The 27,327-nt window shown below is 37.4% G+C and overlaps 1 protein-coding gene across 16 annotated transcripts in view; it reads left to right on the top strand.

The window, feature by feature from the left end:
* Positions 1-3,072: 3,072 nt before the first annotated feature.
* SORBS2 (sorbin and SH3 domain containing 2) overlaps positions 3,073-27,327 on the top strand; it is a 91,067-nt gene continuing 66,812 nt past the window's right edge. For 7 of the 16 annotated variants that reach the window (XM_025886213.2, XM_073902322.1, XM_025886210.2 and 4 more), the window contains exons 1-5: positions 3,073-3,165; positions 8,654-8,680; positions 8,915-9,039; positions 22,697-22,835; positions 26,302-26,474. In XM_025886213.2, coding sequence (XP_025741998.2) covers positions 3,105-3,165; positions 8,654-8,680; positions 8,915-9,039; positions 22,697-22,835; positions 26,302-26,474 — 525 coding nt within the window. In that variant the 5' untranslated portion in view covers positions 3,073-3,104. Of the gene's footprint in view, positions 3,166-8,653; positions 8,681-8,914; positions 9,040-9,870; positions 10,513-19,033; positions 19,070-22,696; positions 22,836-26,301; positions 26,475-27,134; positions 27,271-27,327 lie in introns of those variants that run through there. The other 9 variants (XM_025886211.2, XM_073902325.1, XM_073902324.1 and 6 more) reach the window with 6 other exon arrangements.

Here is a 27,327-nt window from a genome sequence, read left to right as displayed (position 1 = left end):
CTATAATGTTGCTATAAAAACATACCACCTTAAAATATATATATGTATAAATATTGCTATAGGAAATTGAAGAAAGCAATGTTGCTATATCTACAAAATGAAGTAGAGATTCGTTCCTAAATTTCTGTACATAAAACTGGTCTTCATTATCTACCTATCAATCATTAAAAAGATATATTATTATTTCAATGTCGATGTGTCATCACTAGAGCTTTTGAAAAAAATACTATTTTAAGTTAGCTTTTTCATTTTTAGTTGAATACATTATAAAAGAGCCAAAGAAATGGGATTCATTTTTCATACAAATGTATCTAAACAATCTATAGAAATATGCAAAACATGCTATATTTCCACTCTTAGAACTTGTGGACCATTATTTTCTAAGGAAAATCTTAGCTATTAAAGAAAGGAAGGAGGTGAGCGCTGTGAATTGAGTAAGACTGTTGAATCACAGACCTGTACCTCTGAAACAAATAATACATTATATGTTTAAGAAGAAGAAGAAGAAGAAGATAGTAGGAAGGGAAAAATGAAGGGGGGCAAGTCAGAGGGGGAGACGAACCATGAGAGACGATGGACTCTGAGAAACAAACTGAGGGTTCTAGAGGGGAGGGGGTGGGGGGATGGGTTAGCCTGGTGATGGGTATTAAGGAGGGCACGTACTGCATGGAGCACTGGGTGTTATACGCAAACAATCATGGAACACTACATCAAAAACTAATGATGTAATGTATGGTGATTAACATAACATAATAAAATAAAATTTAAAAAAAAGAAAGGAAGGAGAGAAAGGCATCAAATAATGCATAGTGTGTGATTTACCCATGAGTGTTTCCCAGCAGTTGGAAACAGCTCCTAGGAGGCCTACAGCAGGATGCAAAAGTATGCCACTTTGCAGGCCATGAATGAGTGTGAAGGTGAGAACAGCATCAGGATTCTTTAGGATGACCTCAAGTGTGCAAGACAGTATCCTCATTTTGAGATCTTAAAAAAATACCTTCAAGGAAAAACAGACAGTATCAACACATAAGCAAGTAGAAACAGAAGAGAATAGATTTTTCTCTTCTAGCAATTTCACAAACGTCTCAACTTTTCAAGGGGAGCTCTGTACTAAACTGTTAATAAAAACTGACTCTCCATTCATTTTATGTAGGTCTTAGAACAGCTTAGAATACAGAAATTGTTTAACGCAGAGGTTCCTACCCTTTCTTGTTTTACAGTGCCAAGATATCTTAGAATCAAGCCAAAAGAAATACCTAACAGTTCTATTTATTAAGTAGTAGGTGTGGACAACTTAATAAGTACTTATGTTCTACCAACTGAGAAGCAATTTGAAAAAAATAATACACTTTAATAAAAAAAACCATTTTATTTTATTCTTTATAACCATAGTTACTTACTAACAGGATATGTGTGCCTGTTGGACACGCCAAAACTTCTCAGATCATGGAATTTGAGCATACATGGCTGCTCTCGTCTACTGGTCCAAAATTATTTTCTTTGCCACAGTGATCACCAAAACTCAGCTTTTCAAAGATGCGATATCATGTAAAGGAAGACAGCCCAATCTATTACGTTGAAAATGGGAAGTGGCTCAGGCTAGTAGTTCATGCAGTTTCTGATAGGTATCACTGTGTTCTCCTCAAGGACATTAAATACCCTCCCAAACCCTTGGGAACCTCCCGATGGGGCCCACAGTGCCTCAGCACACAGTTTTGGAACCATGTGTTTAACCGGTGACTCTGAATCTCCTCATTGTGAAATTTTTCTTTCTCATTCCTGCTGGTTTTCAGATGTTCAGAGTTCAAAGAACTAGAAAATAAAATTTCTTAGAGGTCACTTTCCACTTTCAACACCCTTAACCACACAGTCTTTTTAGACCATTGATAGCTGCTATACACCACATATTCACTAACATCACCTCTATTTTATCTGAAACACTCCCCATCTTGTAGCTATTTTTTTTTTTGCAGTTTGCTAAAATCCTATTCGTGCATCTCTTAAAGATATCTTTAGTATTGTATGCTTCTACCATTTGTGTCTTTCTACGTTTGATCTTGATTTATTTGAATTCACGTCTGTTACTTCAAATCATTTTTCTGTATTAGTTATTGTCTGCATTAGGAAATTGTTATTTTAAACATATATTTAAGAAATTATATCTTGATATGAGAATCATTCTACCAATTTTAAGTTCTACTGACCTTACCGCTTGTGATTTGACCAGTAATTAATTCGAATTGTAGCTCCAAGCACTCTTAAATTCCCTCACTTCCAATAAACAAAGTGGATACTTTAAGAAATAAAGAAAAAGGAGAAAAATGAGAATACCATGTGGCAATACATAATGATTATGTTATCATATTGGTGGTTCTATTATTTGTTTTTCTTGTTCTCACTTTCAAAAAGAATTCAATTTCAGTTGTTTTCCTTCCAGGGGAATGAGCAAAACTATTTATTGCACATTCCATATACAAAGGAATGTGGGAATGAAATTGGAATCTGTTCGTAAATAGAACATGAACCTTCTAATTTTAGAAGTCTAAATTCTCATATCACATTAAAATAGCTGATGCCTTTTCACTTACTTTATCTCACATTGCAATTTGCATAAAGCAAAAGTGTATAGATCCTCATATACATATTGTTCAAAAGCATAAAAACAATGTAATTTTTAAACATTGGTCATTTCAAGGGTCAAGACAGGTTGTCCCTAACCTTAAAAGCTATTCACACTGCTTATAAATTTAATATTAATTGAATTTAAATGGTATAAACAAAGTTGAGTTCTATATTTGTGTTTTCATTAAAGAAAACCCATAAAATCTTAAGTATAAAATCTGTGTTTTTACTAAAGCATTGGCATCTATTTCTAAGACAGACCCCTGGTTCTTTTTGTTCTGTTTGTTTTGGTTTGGGGCGGGTGTGAAATTTTCAGATGTATGCCACGGTTACTAATCCTGACTGTTCATCTTCCTCACGGATGTCTGGCACATTCCACTTAAAATGCATGATACTGCATGTGCTTTCTCCTCTGCTGTGGCCTCGGCTGTGTCATTTTTTTGCTTTCAGATGGCAGTGGGTGTGCTCGCAAACGTGCCGCCATGTCTGTTACATTAACATCTGTGAAGAGAGTTCAAAGTTCTCCAAACCTATTGGCCGCAGGTATAATATCACTAACTCACAGAATGTCACGATCAAATGACTTAATCTGACCTTTCTCTCTTTCCAGAGTTATCTTGCTTGGATGATGAAAGTAGCTGTAAATACCTTTCGAATGCCCTACAAGTTCTTATTTTTCTTGTCTCAAGAATAGCTCCTATCCCTTCTGGCTTTTTTTGTTCTGAAAATAAAAAGCCAAAGGAAACTGATATCTTAGTCAAAAAAAAGTGTTTTTTTTTTTAAAACAACAGTCACCCGCCAAAAATGTGCTGAGGAACAACTGCAAGTGTTAATAACTATTGAAGTTTTTTTTTCTCATGAACTAAATTAATATAATATTTAGTTATGATAACTCACAGGGGCTTTGTTTTTTGGGGTTTTTTTACCTAAAAACTGTTGGGGGGGTGGGTACACATGGGGGCAGGAAAAGGGATTTGCAGGAAAGTGAATTGTTATGAATTCACTTCTTTGCCAAAGGTCACAAGCAATGTGCTAAAATATTAGTTTTGAAAAAGACCTTAAAGCTTCCTTTAATCCAATCAGCAAAGACCCTTCCAATGTAAAGTTTTTAAACATCTTGGTCCAGTTAAGATTAGCGCATATCCACAGATATATATCTGTAGAAAGTAATTGGGAGTGTGATATCTCGTCGTCCACTGAGGTGCGTCTCTTTATGACCTACGCCTGTGGGTACAGTCTGCACCGAGAGGGGTTACTGCTGTGAAGGATCAAAGTGAACCCAGCAACCCCTGCGGCTGGAGGCCCTGAAATAGGCCCATACCTTCTCGTGACTAGTTGGTTGGTTGGCTGGTTGGTTAGTTGTTTTGATTGTGGGTTGGTTAGTGGAGGGTTCCTTGTTTTTTATTTATAATATCTGTGGGTTTGGGAGAAGTTGGAAAGAGATGGAGAGTGTGTAAATAATTTTAATTCACACTGTGCCTAGCAGTGTCTTTTACACACATAAATTTAGTAGTTAATTAATACTGAAGATGTCCTTGGTTAAAGCCACTTTGATCCTAAACTAGCCAGCCATGTTGAGGGAAAAAAAACACGATTTTAGGTGTAGAATTCCCACCCTTACCCACCACCACGTCCAGTTCACAAATGGATTTTGATGTACAAGTTTAAATGGATTTTGATGTACAAGTTCCATAATATGGTGCATTTTAAAAAAAACACAAACTGCACTGCAGTGTATATAGCATAATATTATTTTGGTTAAGAAAAATCTCTATATACGTACTTGTACATGTTTGTTCGTGTGTGTATGCACATGGAAATATGTTAGAAAAAATCAAATGTGGATACCTGAGGGAAATGGTAATGAAGGGAAAAAGAAAATAAACAAACAAACAAATAGATTAAATAAATAGAATTCTGAGGCCAGCAGGTAATTGGAATGCCGAACCACAAATATCATTGACATTTCAACCGAGTAAAATTCCGTCCCAAGCTATTCAGATGTGGACCATCTGAGTGGCCCATCTAGGGAACGTGGCACTATTTCAACAGTGCCAAATTGTTATGATTTACAAAAGTAACCATGAAAGAAATAACAGTAGATTGAAATAGAGATTGCCATTCTGGAGAGTCAAAACTAGAATATCAATTTCATATCACTCAGCTTAGTGGAAAAATTTTAATGCTTCAGAATCAAAATAACAGAAAAGATTTACTACTTTAGGAAAATGAAATAATCTTCAGTAGTAAAAGTATGTAATGGCTCTGGACCGTTTAAACTTTTATATCACTTGGTGTAAGATTTCTAGAGAATGAAGTCCCCTGAACTTTGTTCGTTGTTACATGAAAAATGGATCTCTTTTGTATTCATTAGACACATAAGATATATCCCCTTTTCAAGGAAGTTTTAATGACATTTTGAAGAAAGAAATCAGCCTCTTTATGCCTCTTACATTATACGGTTCTTCACAAGAACTTACTTGACACAGTGTCTTTTTGTGAATCAAAGGGGGATTAGTAAATATTTACTACATTAGATTATTAAAATAAAACAGCCTTGAAGTAAAAGACCCCCTCCGCAAAGGATTCTCGGCTTCCCTCCGTCCCCCTCAGGTCACAAAGTCAGTATGAACTACTAGTCATCAATTATTAGTCCCTTAAATCAGTGTGTCTTTGTCAACCCGTTAGAGGTAAAGTCCGATGAACAATTCATAGCACAACCTAAGCTAAAACCACAGCAATGACTATGTTGACCATTTCATTTCACCAAAACACTCGGCAGTCTAAGATAACACTGATATGGTGGTATTGTGTTTTATACATACCCTTGGGAAATGTCATCTGTTTGTACCTCAAGTTTCCTTTCTGTAAAAAAAAAAAAGAGAGAGAGAATTTGTTTGTCATTTTCCTACCTCTCTGAGAACTTAATCATTTCCCAGACTCAGAAGGATTTGTCATAATTAAATAAGAATAAATTAAAAAAAGAAATAAAAACTCTTATCACAGTACTTAGAAATAAGTAGGCATGCAATTAGCTGACTTGAATTACTATGTTTAATTAATTCTTGGAAAGCATTTGAGCTCTTTAAAGAAAGGAGCTATAAGAATTAAAATCATCATAATTTTCAAGAAAAGTATAGTTTATAATGTCTAATATAGCATACCAGTTAAGAGGAATTTAAATAAAACCTCAGAGTAAAGATTATGATGTAACAGGTACCACAAACACAGCTACATAAAAACTGTAACGTTGGAATCATAAAATCAGAAAGGACCTCTGAGGGCATCCAGCCCAATCCCCAAACTGAGCCAGGAATGCCTTGCCAACTTCTGTGACAGGTGTCCACCACCTTTTGCCTGGAGGGGGGATGTTCATTGTACCAGTGAAGAGCTCTGATAGTTCTTAATTCTCACATACCCTATTTATATTCACATGCAAAATAGCCAGGGAATGGATAAATTTGTCCCATTTACTCATTCTTAAATTTCCAGAGAAGCAATGAGCATCAACTAAAGAATGCCAGGAATGAAAGGCTCTGATCCTTAGAATTTTCACAAGTGAACAAGCCACTGGACAAAACCATTTTCGCCATGACTCTGCCAAATCATTTACATGCTAGACTTTTTTTTTTTTTTAACCTATATTCTCTTTACTTGCCATGGTTCCAGGATGCTTTCTGTTACCTGTTCCAAATCACACTTGTCTTCCCTTCCTAAGCTTTCTCGGCAGAAATTAAATAAAAGCAGTCTATGGTTAATAGTAGTCATGTGGGGTAGTATTTATCTTTCAGTGCCTCTGAAGGATTATAATAAAATAGCAAATCAGGACTGGATGTATTAAATATCTATAACTGGTTTTATGTTAAAGAAACAAACAGTGTACGCTTGAGTATCCTTTAAAGACCACCCACTTAAAAGTAGATTTTAATCATTAACTTAAGACTCATTAAAATATGGGTTCACCCTGAAGTTATAATCCATGGCCATTTTTCTCCCTTCTCCTTGCTCATAATTCTACACACTTGTGTCTACCATGTTAAGCAGGGCTCAGTAGAGTTCATCCTTATTTTTTTTAATTTGAGTATAGCTTTAAAAAGCTTACCATCATTAATATCCCATATTTCCGGTAGCAGAGGTACAGTTTCATTTGGAAATCCTTGGGCCCAGGACAGGGGGAGAGAGAAGCCTCTGGTGGAGCCCAAAGTGACTGTCCTCTGAGTCTCACACTTAATGTTTATCCCACTGTGGGTTTCATAATCTCCAGTGTGGTCACCAGTAAGAAGAATAAACTATCAGTTAAAGGGAGTTTATTTCAAGTGTCCTTCAAATCTGCTCAATCAATATACCTTCCTCCTCCACACCATGTCTATTCCCCGGCATATAACCACACACCCTTCTTTATGAGCTCAGTTTTATCACACTAAGAGTGAAATAAAATCCCTATTCTTAAGCAAATAATTATAATATAAATAATAATTATTCATGCTGCTTCCCTTTTCACTGCCATTCCCTCAAGTCCCAAAACGTGTTCCTTGTCCACAAACAGTATGTGACATGCAGGTGGTCATGACATCTCTCTCCCTGAGTGCCCCAAAGCAGAATTCTAATGATTGCTCCGTATTGCTACCCTGTTTATTTTCTTTATAGAATCCTCATTATTATTTAAGTGATAGAGAATTTCAATCACTTCTGCTTCCATTAAATCCCAGAAATACAGTCTAGTAAGCATTCCACATAGAACTCTTGAAAGCTATTTTTTACTTTGTGGTACCCATTTTATTACTCTGATTTTAAATTCATTAGAGATAAATTCCACACTATATTAGCTATTACCATAAAAGATGAAGATCTGTTAGTGTTCTCTAACTCACCTGAGCTGGAGACATGGTAATGTACTCTGTGCTAATTCACATTTCTTTTTCTTCCTTTGATTTGGAAAGAATATCAAATATTTTATCTAAAAGTCAAACTCTCATTTCTCAACTCATTTTTATCACTCCAAATTCATGTGTTTAGATTTCAAAATATCCCATAAACATTAGAAAGAAAACGAAGAGTCCCTTTTACATGTAACATTCATGTTCTATTAGGCATTGAAATACATCCGTTTAAGAATGGTCTCAGGGACCCTGTGGGGGGAGTCTAGGATTAGATACAAGATCAGGCTGGATGACCCCCCAAGGTCCTTTCTAAAGTTCAGGCTTTATGATTCTATGTGAAGTTGACCATGTGGTATAAAAGAACCAAGCAATACAAACCGATTGCCTCAAGTGTGCCTAAGTTACAGAAGATTCTTGAGTGTATAATTTGAATAAAACTGACAGTAAATATGTCATTGAGCCACTTTCCAACTGCATTATAAAAGCAATTTCTTAATACTGAAACTCATTTTCCACAGCTTACTGCAAGACAGTGGAATATATTGTAACATCTCTTTCATAATTGAATACAAAATGACTTTAAAATGGCAATAAGGAGGAAACTCAAAGTCTAGAGTAGAGAATGATTTGAAAATATTACATAATATGGTAGAAACAAGTACACTTCTTAAAGTATAAAAATTAAGTGCAAACTACAAAAAATCGATCACTATCTAACACAGGAGTTGAGTATGTTTAGTAACACCAGAGCACTAATAGCTAAGTATCCAGTGTTGATTTAATGCTTGAAGAAACAGTCACTGCTTACAAACCAGATACCTTTTGATCTTTTAATTTGATATGTTAAGATTCATATATGCAGCTTGAGCAATAATAAGATAGAATTACACGGTTGCAGTATTACTGAAGGAAAAATATCAGTGTTTGTCATATGTGTTAATTACATATTGTTTAATGAATGAAAATCTCATTGAAATAAAAATAAATGCACAAACCTCCCATTTAGTAGATTTGACTTACTTAGAGTTTTAGAAATGAGATAATGTTTGCAAAAAAAAAAAAAGTGGATGTGGCTTTTTGTCAAATGATCTTTACTGGATTGTTCATTGCTTTTTTGCTAGTATTAATTTCAACATTTCTTTTTCTTTTAGGGCGTGATTCTCAGTCACCAGACTCAGGTACAGAAAAGCTATTCTGAATAATCATTACATTTGTTGTGAGTTTTTAACATCCATAGTCACATTGTTGACCTCGTAGTAAACTTCAATTGCATATACCGTTATGTCTATTAAACTAAATTTAATTTCTAAAAAGAAATCTTCAATTTTAGAAATAAAAATAAATTTTACCAAAAAAATGTTAAAAGTGAATGTAGATATTTTTGTATCCAATTTGTTTTCCCTTAATAAAAGCTTGGAGATCTTACAATGATCGAAATCAAGAGACACTGAACGGAGATGCTACATATTCCTCTCTTGCAGCAAAAGGTTTTAGAAGCGTTCGCCCAAACTTACAAGAAAAAAAATCACCAACTCAGGTAATCCTGCACACTCATGTCTACTGTGTGATGTTAAAGCATGGTTATTAGACTACCGCTTTAGAGCCTCTTCTCTAGTAACAGGTGCATATTTAGATACATGTTTTATCTTTAATATGTTTTGTTTTGTATTCGTATTCCTTGCCAACCTTGTATTTACAACATAGAAGACACATTTTAAGTTCAAAACAGGCTTTGTGTGTTTTTATTTTTAATTCAGTTCGTAAAGGTAGATCACTTTCTAACATAATGATTCCAATTATTTTTTAATTCTTAAAAAGCTGTTAGCTGATGCTTTGGATTTCAAAGTTATGAGGTCAGCAATATGTTATTTATTCAATAAACATGAGTTATGCAACTGCTTATTATATTAGCTAAAAGAACTCTGTGTTGGAGATATTAGTCAAATTGTGCCCCAAATGTGAAAAGTGTTATCAAAACAATGTGACTAAATATACAGTACCTATACCTCAAAGTCTAAAAATATGCATATACCTCAAGGTCTAAAAACATGCCAAGAGAACACATGTTCATTTTTAACATATTTTTCAAGAATATAGATGGAGACAAACTTCATAATGTATTCTCTATAAAAACTATTTTCTCCGGGAGAGCAACTATTGAAAATAAATTAAAATGCATTCTAAATGGAATAAAAATGATCATTTCATCTAGCCAACAAAATGTGTAGAGTAATAAGAAGGTATGACATTGCTTTACTTTCTTTAAGGGTAATGGTTTCTATAATGGTTTCTATAATGACTAACTTTGACTTTCTCTCTGTTTTTCCTTCAACCTTATTTCTCTCTCCGGATGTTTTTGGCAATCCAGGCACCCTTTCCACCACCCAGAAAAGAGAGCTTCTGTAGCTCTTTGATAACAAATCCCACAAAGGGTGACATTTTAGACCAATTAGTAACTAACACACACACTCCTTCTTGTACAAAGTACTTCACTAACGAAAAACCTCTTGAGGGAACTATGTATTCTAATGATGACTCCAACCAGACAGTTGTATATTCAGAAGAATCTAACACAACTGTGTCGTATACACAAAAAATCACTAACCCGCTACCACCAGCTGCCGGCACTGGTCCCCTACCAAATGCTGATATCAGCACCCCATTTCTACAAGAGAACTACATGCAAGATTCTCAGACTCGAAGAATTTCTACATTGAAACTAATCCATAACCAGGATCTAGGAAGTCATGTCCACTTTAATACTCCACAGTTTTCCCAATCTGTGGAAGTCCCATCATTTCTCAAAAGGCCTTGCTCACCACCCCCTAACCCAGTGCCTGAGATACACACAGCATCTCTTTCCATTCAGATAAACCCCGTTTCAGGACATGATCCTGAAAGCCACAAACAGCTACCTGAGCTTTCTCCAGAGACTACAAAGATACCTCTTCAGCAAGAGAGACAAAAATCTGCAGTTGCTGCGGCCTCTCAGTCCTCAGACTGCCGGGTGGTACATTACACTTTCCAATCTCTTCTTACAGGTGTTCAGTAGAGACCCTAACTCTTTTGGTTTGGGCTTCTTATATAACCTAATGCTTTGTAGTTCCAAGCAGGAAGGGAAAGGAGAAAGAAACCATCTTCCTCATCTTCCTCTTTAGAATCCTACTAAATTAATCAATAAATTTCTAGGTATCTTTTAATTTAAAAAAATAGTAATATATATCAATGTGTGTATACATACACACACACACACACACACACACAGATCTTTTATCCAGAAATCGTGTTCTAAAATTTTTTCCTTCTAAGTATTTATTAGAAGTCATTGATGAATTGGTTATCACTTAAGACTCTGTAAAACACTTCAGCATTCAAAGTACTTTTAAGTTTTACAGTAATATTTTTATGCCAGACCTCTGAGTACCTAGATTTATTTTATTTACACATACAAATTCTCTTAAAATAATTAGCAGGTATAATTCACTTTGGCAGGAAACATGTATCTTAATTCAACCAGCATCTATTCCTTTGTAGCTCAATATTCATTTTCACTGAACCTTGATCAATTTCTAACTCTTAAAATTTATTTCAGAAAGTATTTCATCAATCCTTAATACCCAGACAGTTAGGAAGTAATTTTTTATTTCCCTATATGTAAAGTTCTCTCATGGTGTAGTTCTGCTGACCTTTATTCGTCATTTAGAAGAGAAATGTGTTCCTCTTCTTGATTTTTGCAAAATGGCATAGTTTTAAGAGCATAAGCTTTAAGGATAAACAGATTTCAGTTCAACTCCATCCCTTCCCCCACCTATAAAGCAGAAAGCTTAAGCTTAGATAATTAAAAAGATAAATGGGTGTTTTCATACCTCTACTAAAATATCTCCTTCATCAGCTAATTGTGATATGCAAAATTAATTTCTTTGAATTAAGGTAGTATCTTTTGAAATCCCCTATGAAATATGACAACAATAATTATAATAGCAACTAACAAATACTAAGAGTTTATTGTATTCAGGCACTGTTACAATTTATTTACATTTATTAATAACTTCCACAATCCCATGAGGTAGGGAGGAAAATTGCTACAGACAGGGTTCTGCCAGTGTCAGAGAGCAAACTTAGTTGTGCCCCAGGACACCTGCTTCCAGGAAGCAGGGGAAGGAGAAGTCAGAGCAAACACCACCACATTAACAACTCAGGTTACTCATCTAGCATAGTTTGGTTCTTCTAAACGGTTTTATTATGCTTGAAAACTTAAGTTTTATAACTTCCTTTTTAGAAGTTTTGTCGCTATCCATGCTGACCAGAGAGAGTTGATTTCATTACATAATCTCCAGAGAATCAGCATGATCCACAAATTAAGATTTTTTTTTCATTCAACAGTTATTTATTGGGCATCTACTATGAGTCAAGTCTGTTCTAGTCACAGAGCTGTATTCAAAACCATTGATAATTAAAATCTTGCCAGGGAGGGGCAAGTATTAATAAAAACTTACATAAGTAGATTACCTACAACAGAAGGAGATTATGTAAATAACTAAACAATGTTAAGCAGAAATCTGGGGAGCAGAGTTCATGTTACTTAGGATTGTCAAAGACTCCTCATTGAGAAGACAGAATAGCTTTGAAGGGGGAAGCCCTTTCCTGCAAGAGAGAGCATCTAGTGTCAAGGCTTTAGAGCTGAAGTATGCTGGGGCTGCTCGAGGACCAGCAAGGAAGCCAGTGGAAAGAAGAGGGAGAAAACGAGGTGTGGAGTAAGCAGAGGTGAAGTCAGAGGCCACAGAGGCCAGATGACAGCAATCCCTGCAAGCCATTGCAGGATTTCAACCCTTATTCTCAATAAAAAATGGCAGTCATTGGGAGATTCTGAGCTGCCACATTGTTCTTTGACTCATCATCTAGTTGAATCACTCTGGCAGCTCAGTTGAGAACAAACTACAGTAGGGCAAGAAGGAGAGTAGGCAAGCCAGTCAGGTGGCTCTTGCAACCATTTAAGTGAAAAATGATGGTGGCTCGAAGCAGGGTGGAAGCAATGAAGGTGGTGAGAAATCGGATTCTGGATGTATTTTGAAAATGGAGAAAAGAGAACTTCCTAACAGACTGGCTATATGTGGGACATGAGAGAAAAAGAAGAGTTGAGATTGACTCCAAGTTGAGTCTTTGCAACTGAGAAGGATGAAATTTGCCATCCTTTGTCTATAGAGACTGGAGAACTGAGGGTAGAGCAGGTTTGAAGGAAGGATCGGAGGTTCCATTTGGGACATGGTAAGTTTGAGGTGTCTATTAGATGTCCACATAGAGAGGTCAAGTATGAAGTCCAATGTAGGAGTCTGACATTCAGGTGGAGGGTCTAGGATGGAGATATAAGCCATCAGCCTATAGATGGTTTTTGTAGGCAAGAGACTGAATGAGATCACCAAGGTGTGAGTACAAAGAAAACAGGAAGCCTGAGAACTGAGCCCAAGAGCATGGCCATAGTAAGAGGAGGAACCAGCAAAGGAGACTAAAAGGAGTGTACGCTAAGGAAGGAGGAAATCCAGGACCATGTGGCATCCTAAAAGCCCAGCTAGGAAAGTGTATGGAGAAGGGACAGTTAACTGCACAAATACTGCTGATAGGACAAGTGTACCATGAGCCCTGCTAACTTACCCTTGACTTAGTAGTGGGGACAGAGACTTTCTCAGATCGGGCTTAAGAGAGACTAGGAGAAGAACAATTGGAAAGTCATCCTTTCAAGGTGTGATTATCGTAAGCCCTTTCATCCACTTATTCCACATCCTTGAGTCTCACTCAGTCCTTCATCTGTAAAATGGGAATAATAACGGCATTCATGTCATAGCACTGGAGTGAGGTTTGAATAAGATACCATATATAAGGAATTCGGCATAGTACCTGCTACATAGTAATCCCTTAATAAGTAGTCATTGTTGTCTTTTCTTTAATAATACCCTTTTTGGGGCACCTGGGTGGCTCAGTTGGTTAAGCATCCTACTCTTGGTTTCGGCTCAGGTCATGATCTCAGGGTCCTTATATTGAGCCCCGGATCGACTCAGCACTCAGTGTGGAGTCTCCTTGAGGCTCTCTCTCCCTCTACCTCTGCCCCCCCCCCCCCCCCTGCTCACACACACTCTCTCTCTCTCTCAAATAGATAAATCTTTAAAAAAAAATAAAAAATAAATTAATATCCCTTTTCCAAACTCCGTATCTGATTGGGAAAAGGAAATATATTGTTTTCAACCATACGTTTTTTATGAGTGGATTAAAGTTTATTTCATCCGGGGCACCTGGGTGGCTCAGATGGTTAAGCGTCTGCCTTCGGCTCAGGTCATGATCCCAGGGTCCTGGGATCGAGCCCCACATCGGGCTCCTGGCTCAGCAAGGAGCCTGCTTCTCCCTCTCCCTCTGCCTCTCTCCCTGCTCATGCTTTCTCTTCTCTCTCTCTGTATCTCTGTGTCTCAAATGAATAAATAAAATCCTTTAAAATTTTTTTAAATAAAAAAAAAAGTTTATTTCTCCTGACCTGCAGTTTGTTCCAAGATGACAGTGTGTTGTCTTTTATAACACTTTTTCAAAAGGTGGCCTAACATTGTTGCAGTTTTGACTTTTCTTTTTTGGTAGTAAGAATATTTAACATGAGATCTACCCTTTTAACAAATTTTAAAATGTACAATACCGTATCGTCAACTACAGCCACAGTGTTGTAGGGCAGATCTCCAGAACTTATTCATCTGGCGTAACTGAAATTTTATACCTGTTCAACAGCAAACCATCTTCCCACCCCCACCCCTGCCTCTGGGAACCACCATTCTACTCTCTGCTTCTCTGAGCTTGACTATTTTAGATACCTCCTGTAAGTCGGATCATGCAATAATTGTCCTTCTGTGACTGGCTATTTCACCGAGCATAATGTCCTCAAGGTTCATCCATGTGACAAGATTTCTTTCTTTCTTAAGACTGAATAACATCCCACTGTTACTTATAAACCACATTTAGAGCTGAAGTATGTTGGAGCATTTTAACCACATTTTCTTTATCCATTCACATTTTCTTTATCCATTCACCTACCGATCCAAGTTGTTTCTACATCTTGCCTATTCTGATATCCATCATTTTTAAGTCTTATTTTCCATGTAATGGCCTTTCACAATGGTGACCTTTTCATTTTAAACACTTACATTCCACATTCTTGGCAAGACCTCTCATTAAACGCTGAGAGCTGTAAGCTACACTCTATGAATCAGCCCGATATAGGCTCTATTATAAACAAAAACTCTCTGCACTGAGAACTGAAAAGGAAACTTCAGCATCCTACCCGTTTCATTTACTTTTTTTTGTTATTGTTTTTATTAAAGTCTGACCATAGGTTTAAGAAGAAAACAGCAACCTACTTTTAGGCCTTTTGATTCTCTCCATATTTGATAACATACGGCTTTATAAACTTTATATGTTTCAGTTTTCTTCTTACAAAGTTATGAATAGCAAGAACACAAAATGAGGTGTGTTCCCCTTCTGTTACTGTGGGAACAGATATCCTGTTGCTAAAAATGTCACATTGTTCTTCAATGTCAGATAAGTGAAGGTTGAAGCCAGAAGCTTTGAAAAGACAGCAAAAGCAACACCCTGAACATTTTCCTTGGCATTTGTGAACACTGTGCCTTTTGCTTCAGGAAGATAAACTCGACCCTTCTATTATGAAATAACGTAATCAATCATTTGCCAAAGCCTTACTTTCACAGCTGCTGCTGCACATATGTTGGGGACTCAGAGGAGAATTTGTCTCATTGTCATGTAGAAGAAGAAGAAGAAGAAGAAGAAGAAGAAGAAGAAGAAGAAGAAGAAAAGTCATCTCTTTTGCTCCATGGGATCAAGATGGATAAGTTACAGAAAGCAGAATCATGAACAAATGTCAACAGTGTGGAATGATAGGAAAGGTGTAGAATAGAGAGTGAGCTTTCTAGACCAATCCCATCAATACCAGCCCAGATCACTCAGGTATGCCATCAGGTCGGCCAACCAATGTCCCACAACTTCTTCTTCGTCGGTCTGTTATGCTATTAGTTGATCAGGTCTCAGGCAATTTCTTCATCTGACTAATGTATGTCATGTGAACATTTGAGGGATTGAACAGTAGAGCATATTTTGGAGCCTGATATGAATTTAGAAATCACCAAGGATCTCCTCCACAACACCTCCAAACCAATGAACGTGTGTGACTTCTTGAATACACTTAGGCATGGAGAGCTCAGTTACTTTAAGAGGCAGCTCTGCAAAGCTCAAGCCATTGTCTGGTCTAATTATGAGAAAGTATTTATAATATTGAGTCATAATCTGCCTTAACTTCTGCATATTCTTCCCCCAGAGCAAAAGAGATGAAGTTCTCTCCCTTTTCTATATGACAGTTTCATATTTTTGTTCTCTCTACCCTGCTCTTTGCTTTGTGCAAAGCATTCCTGTGCCTTCCAAGCATTTCAGTTGTTTTTTTTTTTAATGACTCATTTATTTAGAGCTATGACAACACACCAGACACTGGACTAAGTACTTACATTTCCACACCTAATTTTCATGAGCTTTAGGAGATGGGTTTTATTAATGTCCACATTTTACACATGAGGAAGCTGAGGCCCAGGGAGGTGACAGGACCTGCCCCAGTCTGTTTGACTCCAGATCCACAGGTCAACCAGTAGCTTCCATTGCCTCTGTTTTCTGATATAACTTGACTCTTGAACCCCATCTTCTGGCACTCTTCTTAAAATATGACACCTTCCCATGATTCAAAATCATATTCTCCATCTGAGTAGCACAGAGGACTTGCAGTTATAGATATATTTTGTTTGCTTGCTACTGAGTTCATTTTATTTTTAATTTGGTGGCTTTAAGGAGGAACATGCCTTCTCCACGCCACCATGGCCCCACCATTCCTTCTTATCTAATGCCTGGCCCGATCTGCACATTCTGGGTACCTTCCTAGCCCATGGTAGGAATTTGAGTTGGCTGGGCCTACACACCACCAATACACCTTTCCACTGCTGACACTCATCCTTCCTGCGTCTCCTTGCTCCTTAATTCCTCAAGGAACCCAACCTAGAGTTAGTGATCTCTTTCATCAACAGCTTCCCCTTAGCATTCTGGGTTGAATTCATTTGGACCAAGATGTTCAATGCTATTCTGAATAACCAAATGCTCCCTCTTAGAATATTAAGTATCTTGGGGTTTAAGTGCTGTCCCTTTCTTTTGTAGAAACCAGGCAGCAACAAACTGGTGTTTCGAGCTCCTCCCTCCCTAACAGATTAACAATTGGAGAAAGTTAAAAGGAACGTATACCAACAAAAGTTGGTGAGCCTTGGCCTATAGTCAAACACCTTAACCTTACATGTCTTGAAAGATGAAGGCAGAAAACAACCAAGATAATTTTCTGCAGTCATCTGTCTGTCTGCCACCAAATTCCATAGGGGAAAAAAATTACTCTTGTTTAAGTTATTTTTTCCTCCTCTAAATAATCCAGATCAGTAACATATTTCCTCTCCCCTTTTCAGGCTCTTGCTCTTACTCATCACATTTTCCTCAGAGAAACATGCATAATGTAGTTTTCTCTCCTGCTATATCTGAGAGAGAATTTCATTAATGAGGAGATTTTGTGTAGGAAGCCTATAGAGTTGATTTTTTTAGTTTCGTCTATAGCAGTTTAAGTGTGGTGTGACTCACCAAGTGTTATTTCATCTGTTACACACACATATATTAAGACTCAAAATTGTGAACATATCAGGAGATAGTGAGAGAAGTTCAAAAAGTGAAATAGTTTTGCACTCTTTTGGAAGAACCAATGAATGGGTAAAGACCATTCCTACACACGATGATATAAACCAAATTGATCATATTACCCATGACAATGGTGGTTTTAGAGAATAGGCTTTAGTGTTTGACATGTGGCAACTCCAAAAGGATGCATACAGGGAAGCCAATCCACTGAGGGTTACAGTCATTAGATTTTCCTTTTAATTTTGAAGGGAAAAAACTACTTTGAGCATATAACTCAAATCCTTTGGCATGATTTATATTACTTAACAAAATTTTCACTTTGCATAAGCAAAACTAAAGAGACTCATGTTATATGGAAAGCTCTTTAGTGAAACTGCATTATTATAAGAAATTCCATGGATGCTATCCTCACCCAAGATGGCTTTATACTGAATTGCATTTGGACCTCTAGCAAGATTCTAACATTTTAAATTATAATTTGTGTATTTTTCCTAAGAGAAGAATCAACAGTTTTCATGAGATTTTTTAAGGTAGCTATGACTAAGAGAAAGAGACATATTTGATTTTAAGTATTCAATTAAAAGTGTGAGAAAAAGAATTAATTATGACTTTTTATGAGATCTATGACATCAACTGTTATTAAAATGATGGCTGGCCAAGAACACCAAATAGTACCATTTAAACTTTACTAGGCAAGATTTCTAAGTATATACAGTTTTCTTTAATTCATTCCCCATCCTTGTATTAATGCCCTAGAATAGTTCTGGCTATCGGTCTTCCAACTGGCACTACATCAAACACTCAAAAAAAAAAAATTCTCTTCTGATGGGGGTAGGGAGGAGTTGAGAAAAAAATATTTGCTTCAGAGTTTCCTTTACTCATGATGAGCCTGATGCTTATCATCATAGTTGACTGTGTGGTTAGACATCACAATTGTACGAAGGGATAGTTACAAAACCTGTAACGGGCCATCCACTCTCTTCCTTTCATGGACAACCCCTCCACCATGTTTAGCCTCTTGGGTTATATAGCCTTGGAGGTATTAAACCTTTTGTTTCTCCAGTTTCTTTCTCCTTTACCTAGACTTAAAACCAACAGCAGCTCTAACCAACTGGGGTACCTTCTAACCATCATCAGGGGCTAATTTTTGTGTCCACTTCATTTTGGCACACGGGTAGCTCTATTTGCACTGCTTGGATATTTTAAAGTTCAGTTCTCTTAATATCTTACAGTGAAATCAAAAAAGAGATTCACTGAGTGGAAAGGAAACAAAATTCCCTTTCCACTTAATCACTTTTGGCTCATCATTCTTTATATCTGTAAGTCAGAAAAAAAATGAGGCGACCTGTTTTATATTCAGGGGACAATTTCCAGGGTGGGGGAGTCAGTAAGGAGAAATCTGCTATAAGATTTTTCTATTGAAAGGAAATGAATTCTCCAACCAATAGACAACCTGATATTATTTTGCTGTCACAGGTACCAAACACAAAATTCCATTATGCCAACACTCTCAAAGTTCCCACTCAACATTACAATGCAGTGCCGTGTGAAAACTGGTCTTATTTCCAAAAACACTTACCGGATTCATTTTCTTCATGTTTCCATGCTTGTTCTGTACTGTGTGCTGACACCTAATCTTTTGAATGTATTCCTTAAAGGTCTTGCAAATACAGCTGATGATAAAGCTGAATAAAGCCTTCTCTGACACATTGCAAAAAGAGATGTTTTTATTAACTGGATAATGTATATCTCTTTGACTCTTCCCTCAAACTCAGCCTGGAAACCAGAACTTAGCCGCCAATGTGCTAGAGGTAAATGCTTCACAGACACACAAACCACACCAGAAGCTTCTCCTTCATGCCTTCCTTCTGTGGTGCTTTTTAACTGAACCACTTTACCCAACAGTGGCTCCAGCCAAGGTCACTGACGCCGCCACCACCTGCTGATTTGGGGCCTTCACACCTGCACAAACACCCCCCCACCGACCCTCTCACACTGCTTTTTATAAACCCCTTCTCCTTGCTCCTGACCTCCTGACCCACAATCATACCTCAGGCTCTCTCAGGGAGTCCTCCCCTGCCACCCCAGATGAGCTCAGGTGGCTGACTCTTGACACCCCTGACCATTCTGGAACCTTCCCCAACTGTGGGTCAGAAGTCTGCCATGACAGATGGCACCCCCATCACCACCGCTGCTGTCATGCATCAAATTATTCTTCCTTCCTTCGCCTCCAGTGCTTTTTAAACAGATCTCTATGGGACAAACACAAGGACTGATTGATTTCTTGCCTGCCATCTCATTTTGCTGCCAAGCATTTTTATTCATTTAAGTGTAAATTATATCTAAGCCAACTCCATACAGTCTGTCCTTCCAGAAAATCCTTTACAGTCATCCTCATAAACCTGCTTTGAGATGAAAAAATCAACTATATTCTCCTCACTCATTTTAGAGTCATTTATAAATGACTCTCTCTATATTTATACCGTGTTGCTCTAGCTAATGAGTTGTACAGTGATTTGCCTTGATAATATTTTTAATCTTTAAAAAAAGAAATTGTCTCAGAAATTTAGATAAGTACATATATAAAATATTATTATGATTAGATTATAGGGAAAGTCTAAAATTTTTCACAAATTCAAACCCAGTATTAAACCCTGGTAGATAACAGTTTACCTCTGAGATTCATACGAATGTGTCCTATGTGAATAGTTCATGTAGCCTTGTTTCTCACATACACAATTGCTGACCGCATGATGCTTATTCTTGCTTCTCTCTAACAGCTACATCTTTTGAACCTAGCTGTCTTACAGGGATGAATAATGTAGATACTCTTTTAGTCTACAATGCAGGAATTTAGACCTCTGATTTTTTGGAATTATTTTTCCTGAGCCATTTTGGCATAGAAATTTGTGAATTCATTTATGGTTTTATATATCAATAATTTATTTTCCACTTAGAGCAATATAGAAGTACTTCCTATACATATGACATCCTTTAAATATGCCTTTAGGACAAGCTGTCCCTAATAAATGATTCACAAATGACTAAAATGCTTTGAAATTTTAAAGTACAGATTTTCAATCACATATAATGTATATAGATAATGGCTTCATTTTGAAAGTTACATAACTCTAGGCAAAAAAAAAAGGAATTTTTTTTCTAAAATTGATTTCATAATGCAGTTTGATATAAGCGCTGTTATAAACAAAATTTTAGTTATGGTACATAGATTTTATGTTGTGTCAAGGTCATAAACCTGAAAATTTCATGCAGGGAGAAATATTATAAGCCATATGTTTTTCAAGTTGCAGTTATAGAAGACAAAAGATACTAAAAACTTTTTAGTATCTTTCTTAAATACTTAACAATACTTTACATGGGATTTCGTATTCATTCAAAGGCTGGATATAAAACTTTGCTGTGAAATGTTCCAGTTAGTGACTGGGCTACAGAAAAAAAACTCACTTTCCAAGGCACACCCCACCCCTATCACTACAGCCAGGAGCTCAGCAGGCCTGGGCCTCTCCTCATGTTCTCCTGTGTTCTCAATAGTTACTCATTTTTAAAACTTTAAAGAATGGTAGGGCCTTTAGCCAAGGTACAGAACAGTGATAATATATCAATTTATGCACCAACCGATTCAATTTGCTGTTTTCAAGACTCTTCAGGAGCCTGAGAGGCCTACATACAGTCCTGTGGGCACAACCAGAGCTAACTGTAACTGAACTTAGTTTCAAGTTACAAGTGAAATTGCGCCTAGGTTCTCCAAGAGATGATTTTCCTAATAATTATTTCACTCTAACAATAAATTATTTTCTTAAAATTCTAAGGGTATTATTTCATTAGTAAACTCCTACTTGGTTTAACGGGATGAAAGCCTAAGTCTATCTGCAGTATTTATTTTTTTACCTATAATCAATGTTACTGAAACCATCAAAATAGGATTCAAGGCAACTTTCCTAAGTTTAGTAACCAAGTAACATGATGGTTTTTAAGAAGAATTCTCCTGCTTTTAACACTCACTGTAACACCTTATAACAATAGGATTGGAATTATATTTACACAGAACAACCAAACTGATTTGGGCAAGGTGGCAAAAATATTCTCAAATAATCCATCAAAGTTACAGACAGGCTCTGAAGCATATGGGGTAGGCCAGCATCTCACATCGTTTGAATGTCCAGTGCTCTTCAGGGAGCAGACCTAGAGGATATGGTAGCTTCTGTCAGGAGAGTGGTTTCTGGAACAGCTTAGAGAAGTACGTAATCAGCAAGCACCATCATTATAATGGAATGTTGATTGACTGTAGGACAGATGTGGTATGGCTACAAAAGAGTGAAATTAAATTAACTCTTGGTCATTTCAAAACATCTGCTTTAAAGTGAAAAATCATGGAAATATGCAATTGACTACCTACATTTCAGGCCTGTATTTTAGAAGTTTAATCTGTTTTAAAATAAGGAGGAAAAGTTCACAAATGATGGTTCTTTTTCTATGTGCATATGTGTGTTTGTGTGTATTCAGCTGTAAGGTATTTTAACTAAATGCTTTCACTAATGTTTTGTCTCATTCCCATGCATTATGTAATCTCTACCACACTGGGTGCTGTGTTGTGGATAGAGAGGCATCCTTAACAGTGGTGAGCTCAACCTCTTGTGAACTCAGTTGATCCATTTCAATTACAGTATATATCTATTGAGTATCTACTACATTATTAGCCCCGGTTGAACGCATAGAAGCAGATATATGACTCTCCAACAAGTATCTTGAGATATCACTGGGGATATAGAATACTCAGATATAAAGCAATCAAAACAATATATTATTAAGAAACCAAAAGGAGACCCATAAAGTGCTAAATGAGCTTGGAATAGGGAGAAGCCAGTGGTTTATCAGAAAAGCTTGATTCTTCTAGAATAGACTGCTTCATGATATATAAATCCAAACAGTTGTGTTCCTTATGTTAATACCTCGCCTAGAAACATCCATTCACTGGAAGATAGCCCTAAATCTGAGAACCAATGCCCTTCTTCCTGTCCAAGAAGATTCCTTTCAAATCCCTCACGCAGAGCAGTGTGACAATGTTCTGACCACTTATCATGACTATAAAAGCAAATTCACCCTCCACGTTTATTTTATACTGACTCCCACGGATGCTTTTGGCATCTCTCTTGGCAGAGTGCCATGTCAGCTGCTTCTATTCTTCCTAATTACCTCCTGTGCCCTCTGACATGTAAGACAGTGATTTCAGAAATGAAGGAAGATAGAGAGGACATTGAAAAAAATGTACCCTGTCCCTCTAGACATCAGTTTTCAAAGTAAATAAACATTTGACAGCTGATGACTGTCATGTGATTGAAGTCTCTTATTGTCATGTAAAGGAATGATGTTTACAGAGGACTATGTGCTGTAACAGGATGTCTTTGCTCTTTTCTCAGAGCCAGATAACAGTGAATGGAAACTCTGGAGGTGCTGTGAGTCCAATGAGTTACTATCAAAGGCCGTTTTCCCCTTCAGCTTACTCTCTCCCAGGCTCGCTCAATTCAAGCATTATCATGCAGCATGGCCGCTCACTTGGTGAGTCATTTGATAGTCGTGATTTCCATGACAATTTCAATATAGCAAGAACAAACCACATGGGAAGATACCAGAGTAATTTTTCAAAAAGGAAGGAAGAAACATTCAACACTCCACTATTTAATGACCCTATCCTAGGGGAGGAATTAAGAGCTGAGGATTCAACACGGGAGAAAATAGCCATCCAGCGAACCCAAAACGATAATGGCTGCATCTACCTCTGAGGCTATTAAGTGTTTGGGGTAGAAAGAAAAAAGTGGCCAGTTGGGCAGGAGAGTTCACACAACCAGAACATTCATGTAGCACATTTCCACGGATGACAGATACCTCCATGTTCAACACATCCTTTTTTGTGGAAAAGCTTTCGTTGTAGAAAATGGTTTGGTACGTGTAAAGAATTGTTTAACAGTTAAAACAGTCAGGGCGCCTGGGTGGCTCAGTCATTAAGTGTCTGCCTTCGGCTCAGGTCATGATCCCAGGGTCCTGGGATCGAGCCCCACATCAGGCTCCCTGCTCCACGGGAAGCCTGCTTCTCCCTCTCCCACTCCCCCTGCTTGTGTTCCCTCTCTCGCTGTGTCTCTCTGTGTCAAATAAATAAATAAAATCTTAAAAAAAAAAACCACTTAAAACAGTCTAACAAGGGGACAGGCTGCCTCACCAAACAGTAAACAGTAAACCACTGCCTCTCAAAGTAGGAAACTACTCTTTGAACTGAGACCAGAAGAACATCATCAGTCAGGGATAGCAGTTCCTTTAAAGAATGATCCCTGAATTTTATAGAGAGTTCTTAATCCTTTGAAAATTTAAGAATTTGATGAAAGGGATTTCTTCTCCAGAAAAAAAATGAATATTTGAACATTTATAAAAAGTTGTAAGCATATAATTTCATGGGGCTTGTGACCTCTTTGAAACCTCCTGGATAAGAACTTGTACCATATAATGACAAACATTTTTATGTGGCAAAATATAGTAGGACTGTTTAGAAAATAACGTATTTCTTAGTTTTTAAAAATGTTTTAAAAAAGGACACTGCAAACACTAAAAATCAAACCAAATCAAACCATCATCCGAATTTAAGCTGAGAAAGTTTCCATGATGTTGAGCAACTGGAAGGCTTCCAGACAGCAGGGAGGAAGGTGGTAGAAAGTGAGCCAGCTACACACCTCTCAGAAAATCAGGAGAGGCCCGATGCCCTGGCCACCACCAACAAGCAACAGAAAGAAAGTAGAAAACAGGGCTTTCACTCCCATTTCCTCATTAATAGCAAGCAGCATCTTCCCCAACACTGTTTGTTGAAAGACGTGATGCCATCAGCTTACCCAGGAACATTCAGCATGTGCATTGTGGATCTCAGCTTCTGTAGTCAACAGGACCTCTCTAACACTTACAAGGAGCCCTGAGACTCATTAAAGAAAAGTCTAAATATAGTTGTGCCTTCTCTAATGCTGCTCCTGGGGATCATCTGTGACTCTTACAAAGATGTCCTTTTAGAGCATAAGAAAGTAGAATGCTTTTGTGCCAAGATGTTGCTCTTAAACAATCAGTCCATAGTGCAGGATTATGACGGGAGTCCATTATACCTAGATTTTTTTTACAGAGCTATGAATTATCACACATCTATAGTAAAACTATAAGTTATTCTAGGTCGTAATGTTTTCCCAAATAATTATTATCGGAGTCTGACTGTCTGTCCTCATTATCTGTCTTAATAAACACAACTTTGTCCCTTCCACCCCAAGAAACAAAATATATAAATACTTGAATGCAGACAGGCTTTCATATTAGAACATATCAATGGGTAGATTCACATACAAACCGTACTACCTGGAAAGAAATTCCCTCTATAAACACAGTCGAACATACTCCAATCGGCCAAGTGCTGAGATAGGTCCTGAGGAGAATATATAAATCTATCCTGCCTTAGAGAAACTTTATATTGCGTTGAGGCCAAAAGACTACAAAAATGAGAGTAAATGGACCTATAAAAGACAAATAAAATAAAAGGCTAAACTTGTATTATGTAGGCTATAAATTCACTGCATCTTGTGAACCGTATGTGAAGACAAAGTTAATACTGTTTGCTTGGGCTGGGATTTTGATATGAGGTGCTCAAAATATACTTGCTGTTTAGTAGAAATACCACCATCACGGTTCCCAACTCAATTCCTTTTGGGGATTAAGTGGGAAATCATGTGTCTTCACCTGGAGTTGCTTGGAAAAGATACTGCTTTTACATACAATGACAGATGAGGCCCTTCTTCATCAGAAATGGATCAAAAATGCTTTTCTGTTGCAAACTCAATTGAACATAGTCATAATAATAATGATAGCAGTTATAAATGTTATAATAGATTTTCGCTAATAGGGATCCTCACTGTACTTATCCCTATAATGATGAGTTAAATCTTTTTAAAATCTTACTTATGAAGTTTTATATAAATTTGTTACAAAAACACAGTCATATCTTTTGAGAAAGAGAGAGAGAGAGAAAGAGAGATAATCCATTAACGCTGAAACATTAGAACTTTTCCACAGTCACATAAAAAGAGACCTTTTTGAGTACCAGATCAGACAACCTATGTCAAGAATCAGTCTTGCTCACCAAAATTTTGAAATTTATTGTAAAAAAGCAGGAAGTCATATTATCAATTGTACAAAATGAATGGTAATAATGTTGATCTTCATAGATACCTGTGAACTAAGAGTAAATGGAATATATAGTACATAAAGTCCTCTCTGTTTCTTAGCAAAGTATACTAAAAGTTAATAAATATGGCATGAAGATAGGAACATTGCATCTAATGTATATGCTTTGGGCAATTTTTACACTGAAGGGGCAAGAAATGGGTTTTGGTATTTTAAAGTTAAGGCAAAGATATTGTGGCCATCATGGCTACTTAAATAAACATCAACATCAATAATTTAAAATCATTTATTTAATCCAGAAGCTTTCACATCTAAGTATATGTTCAGAGGTGAAGATTTCTTAATGTGATTTTTGTTTTTATTTTTATGAAATTGCTGCTGTATACTTGACAATCATATCTTTTATTCTCAGAGGACATTTCAGCATTTTTAATTAATAGTAGTCAGCAGTTTCACAAAAATAATATTAACGTCTCAGTTTCTGCCTCTTCACCTATAAAACGGAGCCCCCGCCCCAACACCCTAGAAGGATAAGACATGTACTTTCTTAACACAGTGGCTGTTACATGGTCACACGGTCTTTCAGCAAATGCTATTCTTTCCTGCACCCTTCTTCAGAAAAGCACCTGTTGTTATTGTTGTGTTGGGTACCTACGTGCATATTAACAATAGACGGCTCGAATGTAAGGTAAACGGGTTAACAGAGATAGTGATGGCAACGGATTCTGTGTTAGAGTTGGCATCAACATACAAGAGGCACCTTCAATTCATGATTCCTTGTGCATCCGATACATTGTATCTCCCCACACGGTCTCCGCAGATTCCGCGGAGACATATCCCCAGCACGCGCAGTCTCTGGACAGCACCATGGGCAGCTCCATACCACTGTACAGATCCTCAGAGGAAGAGAAGAGAGTGACGGTCATCAAAGCCCCGCACTACCCGGGGATCGGGCCCGTGGATGAATCCGGAATCCCCACAGCAATTAGAACGGTAGGAAATGCCAGGGTGCACGCTGTTGCAGGGCTGGGCATAGACTCTACAAAGGATGGATTGTCGATGGCTTTGTGTATTCCGATGCTCTTATATAATGAGGATGGCCCTCTGTGCCATCTGAGTTCTTAGGAAATATTATGCTGTGTGTGGCAGAGAAAGAGAAAAAGAACTTGTCGATCGAAGCTGATCACACAATCTGTTTTTGCATTTTTAATTGAAAATCATGAAAACTGTGATCATGGGAAACCAAAAAAAAAAAAAAAAGGATGTTTTGTTTTTTTTACCTTTTTCCAAGGAGTGTTAGGGCAACAGAGAGAAAAGAGAAGGAAGGAGGAAATGTGAATTCTTTGGCTGCATGGAATTCCCATGTTCATTGCAAATAAACCAGCGATTTGTTTCTTGAAACAGCTGTGTGTTCACATCAGGAGATTGGGAGCTGTGAATTGGGCATTGGGAGGTGAGATGATTAGAGTGAAGGGAGTTAATGTCATGGAAAGGAAAAACTGAAGAAAAATACACATTTTAGTGTCCCTCTTCAGCTGTGCCCGCTGCAAGCCCTTGGGGATGATAAGTGAAAGTGTTTAGATTTTTTTTTTTTTAAGTCTTTAAACTCTGCCAAAGCATTGCTCAGTGTGTCAGGGCAGCCCCTTCTGGCAAAGCTCAGCAGAGGCAGCTATTGAGAGAGCCTGGGCAGGCAGCGGCTCGCTGACCAGTCTCCTTGCAGAGAAGGTTGGGGCTAGCCGGCAGAAGGAAGACTCTGGGAGCCAGGATGAGAGCAGCCGCGCCTCTGCAGGTGAATTGGGGGGCTGTGCAAGAAGGGGGCGCAGGCTGAACACAAGTGCCTGCAACA

Source organism: Callorhinus ursinus, unplaced genomic scaffold, assembly GCF_003265705.2.
Source record: "Callorhinus ursinus isolate GAN/ISIS: 27379988/994484 unplaced genomic scaffold, GSC_fseal_2.0 scaffold17, whole genome shotgun sequence".
Classification (NCBI taxonomy): domain Eukaryota; kingdom Metazoa; phylum Chordata; class Mammalia; order Carnivora; family Otariidae; genus Callorhinus; species Callorhinus ursinus.
The sequence above is the reverse complement of the archived record's forward strand: the minus strand, read 5'-3'. Positions and strand labels throughout refer to the sequence as shown.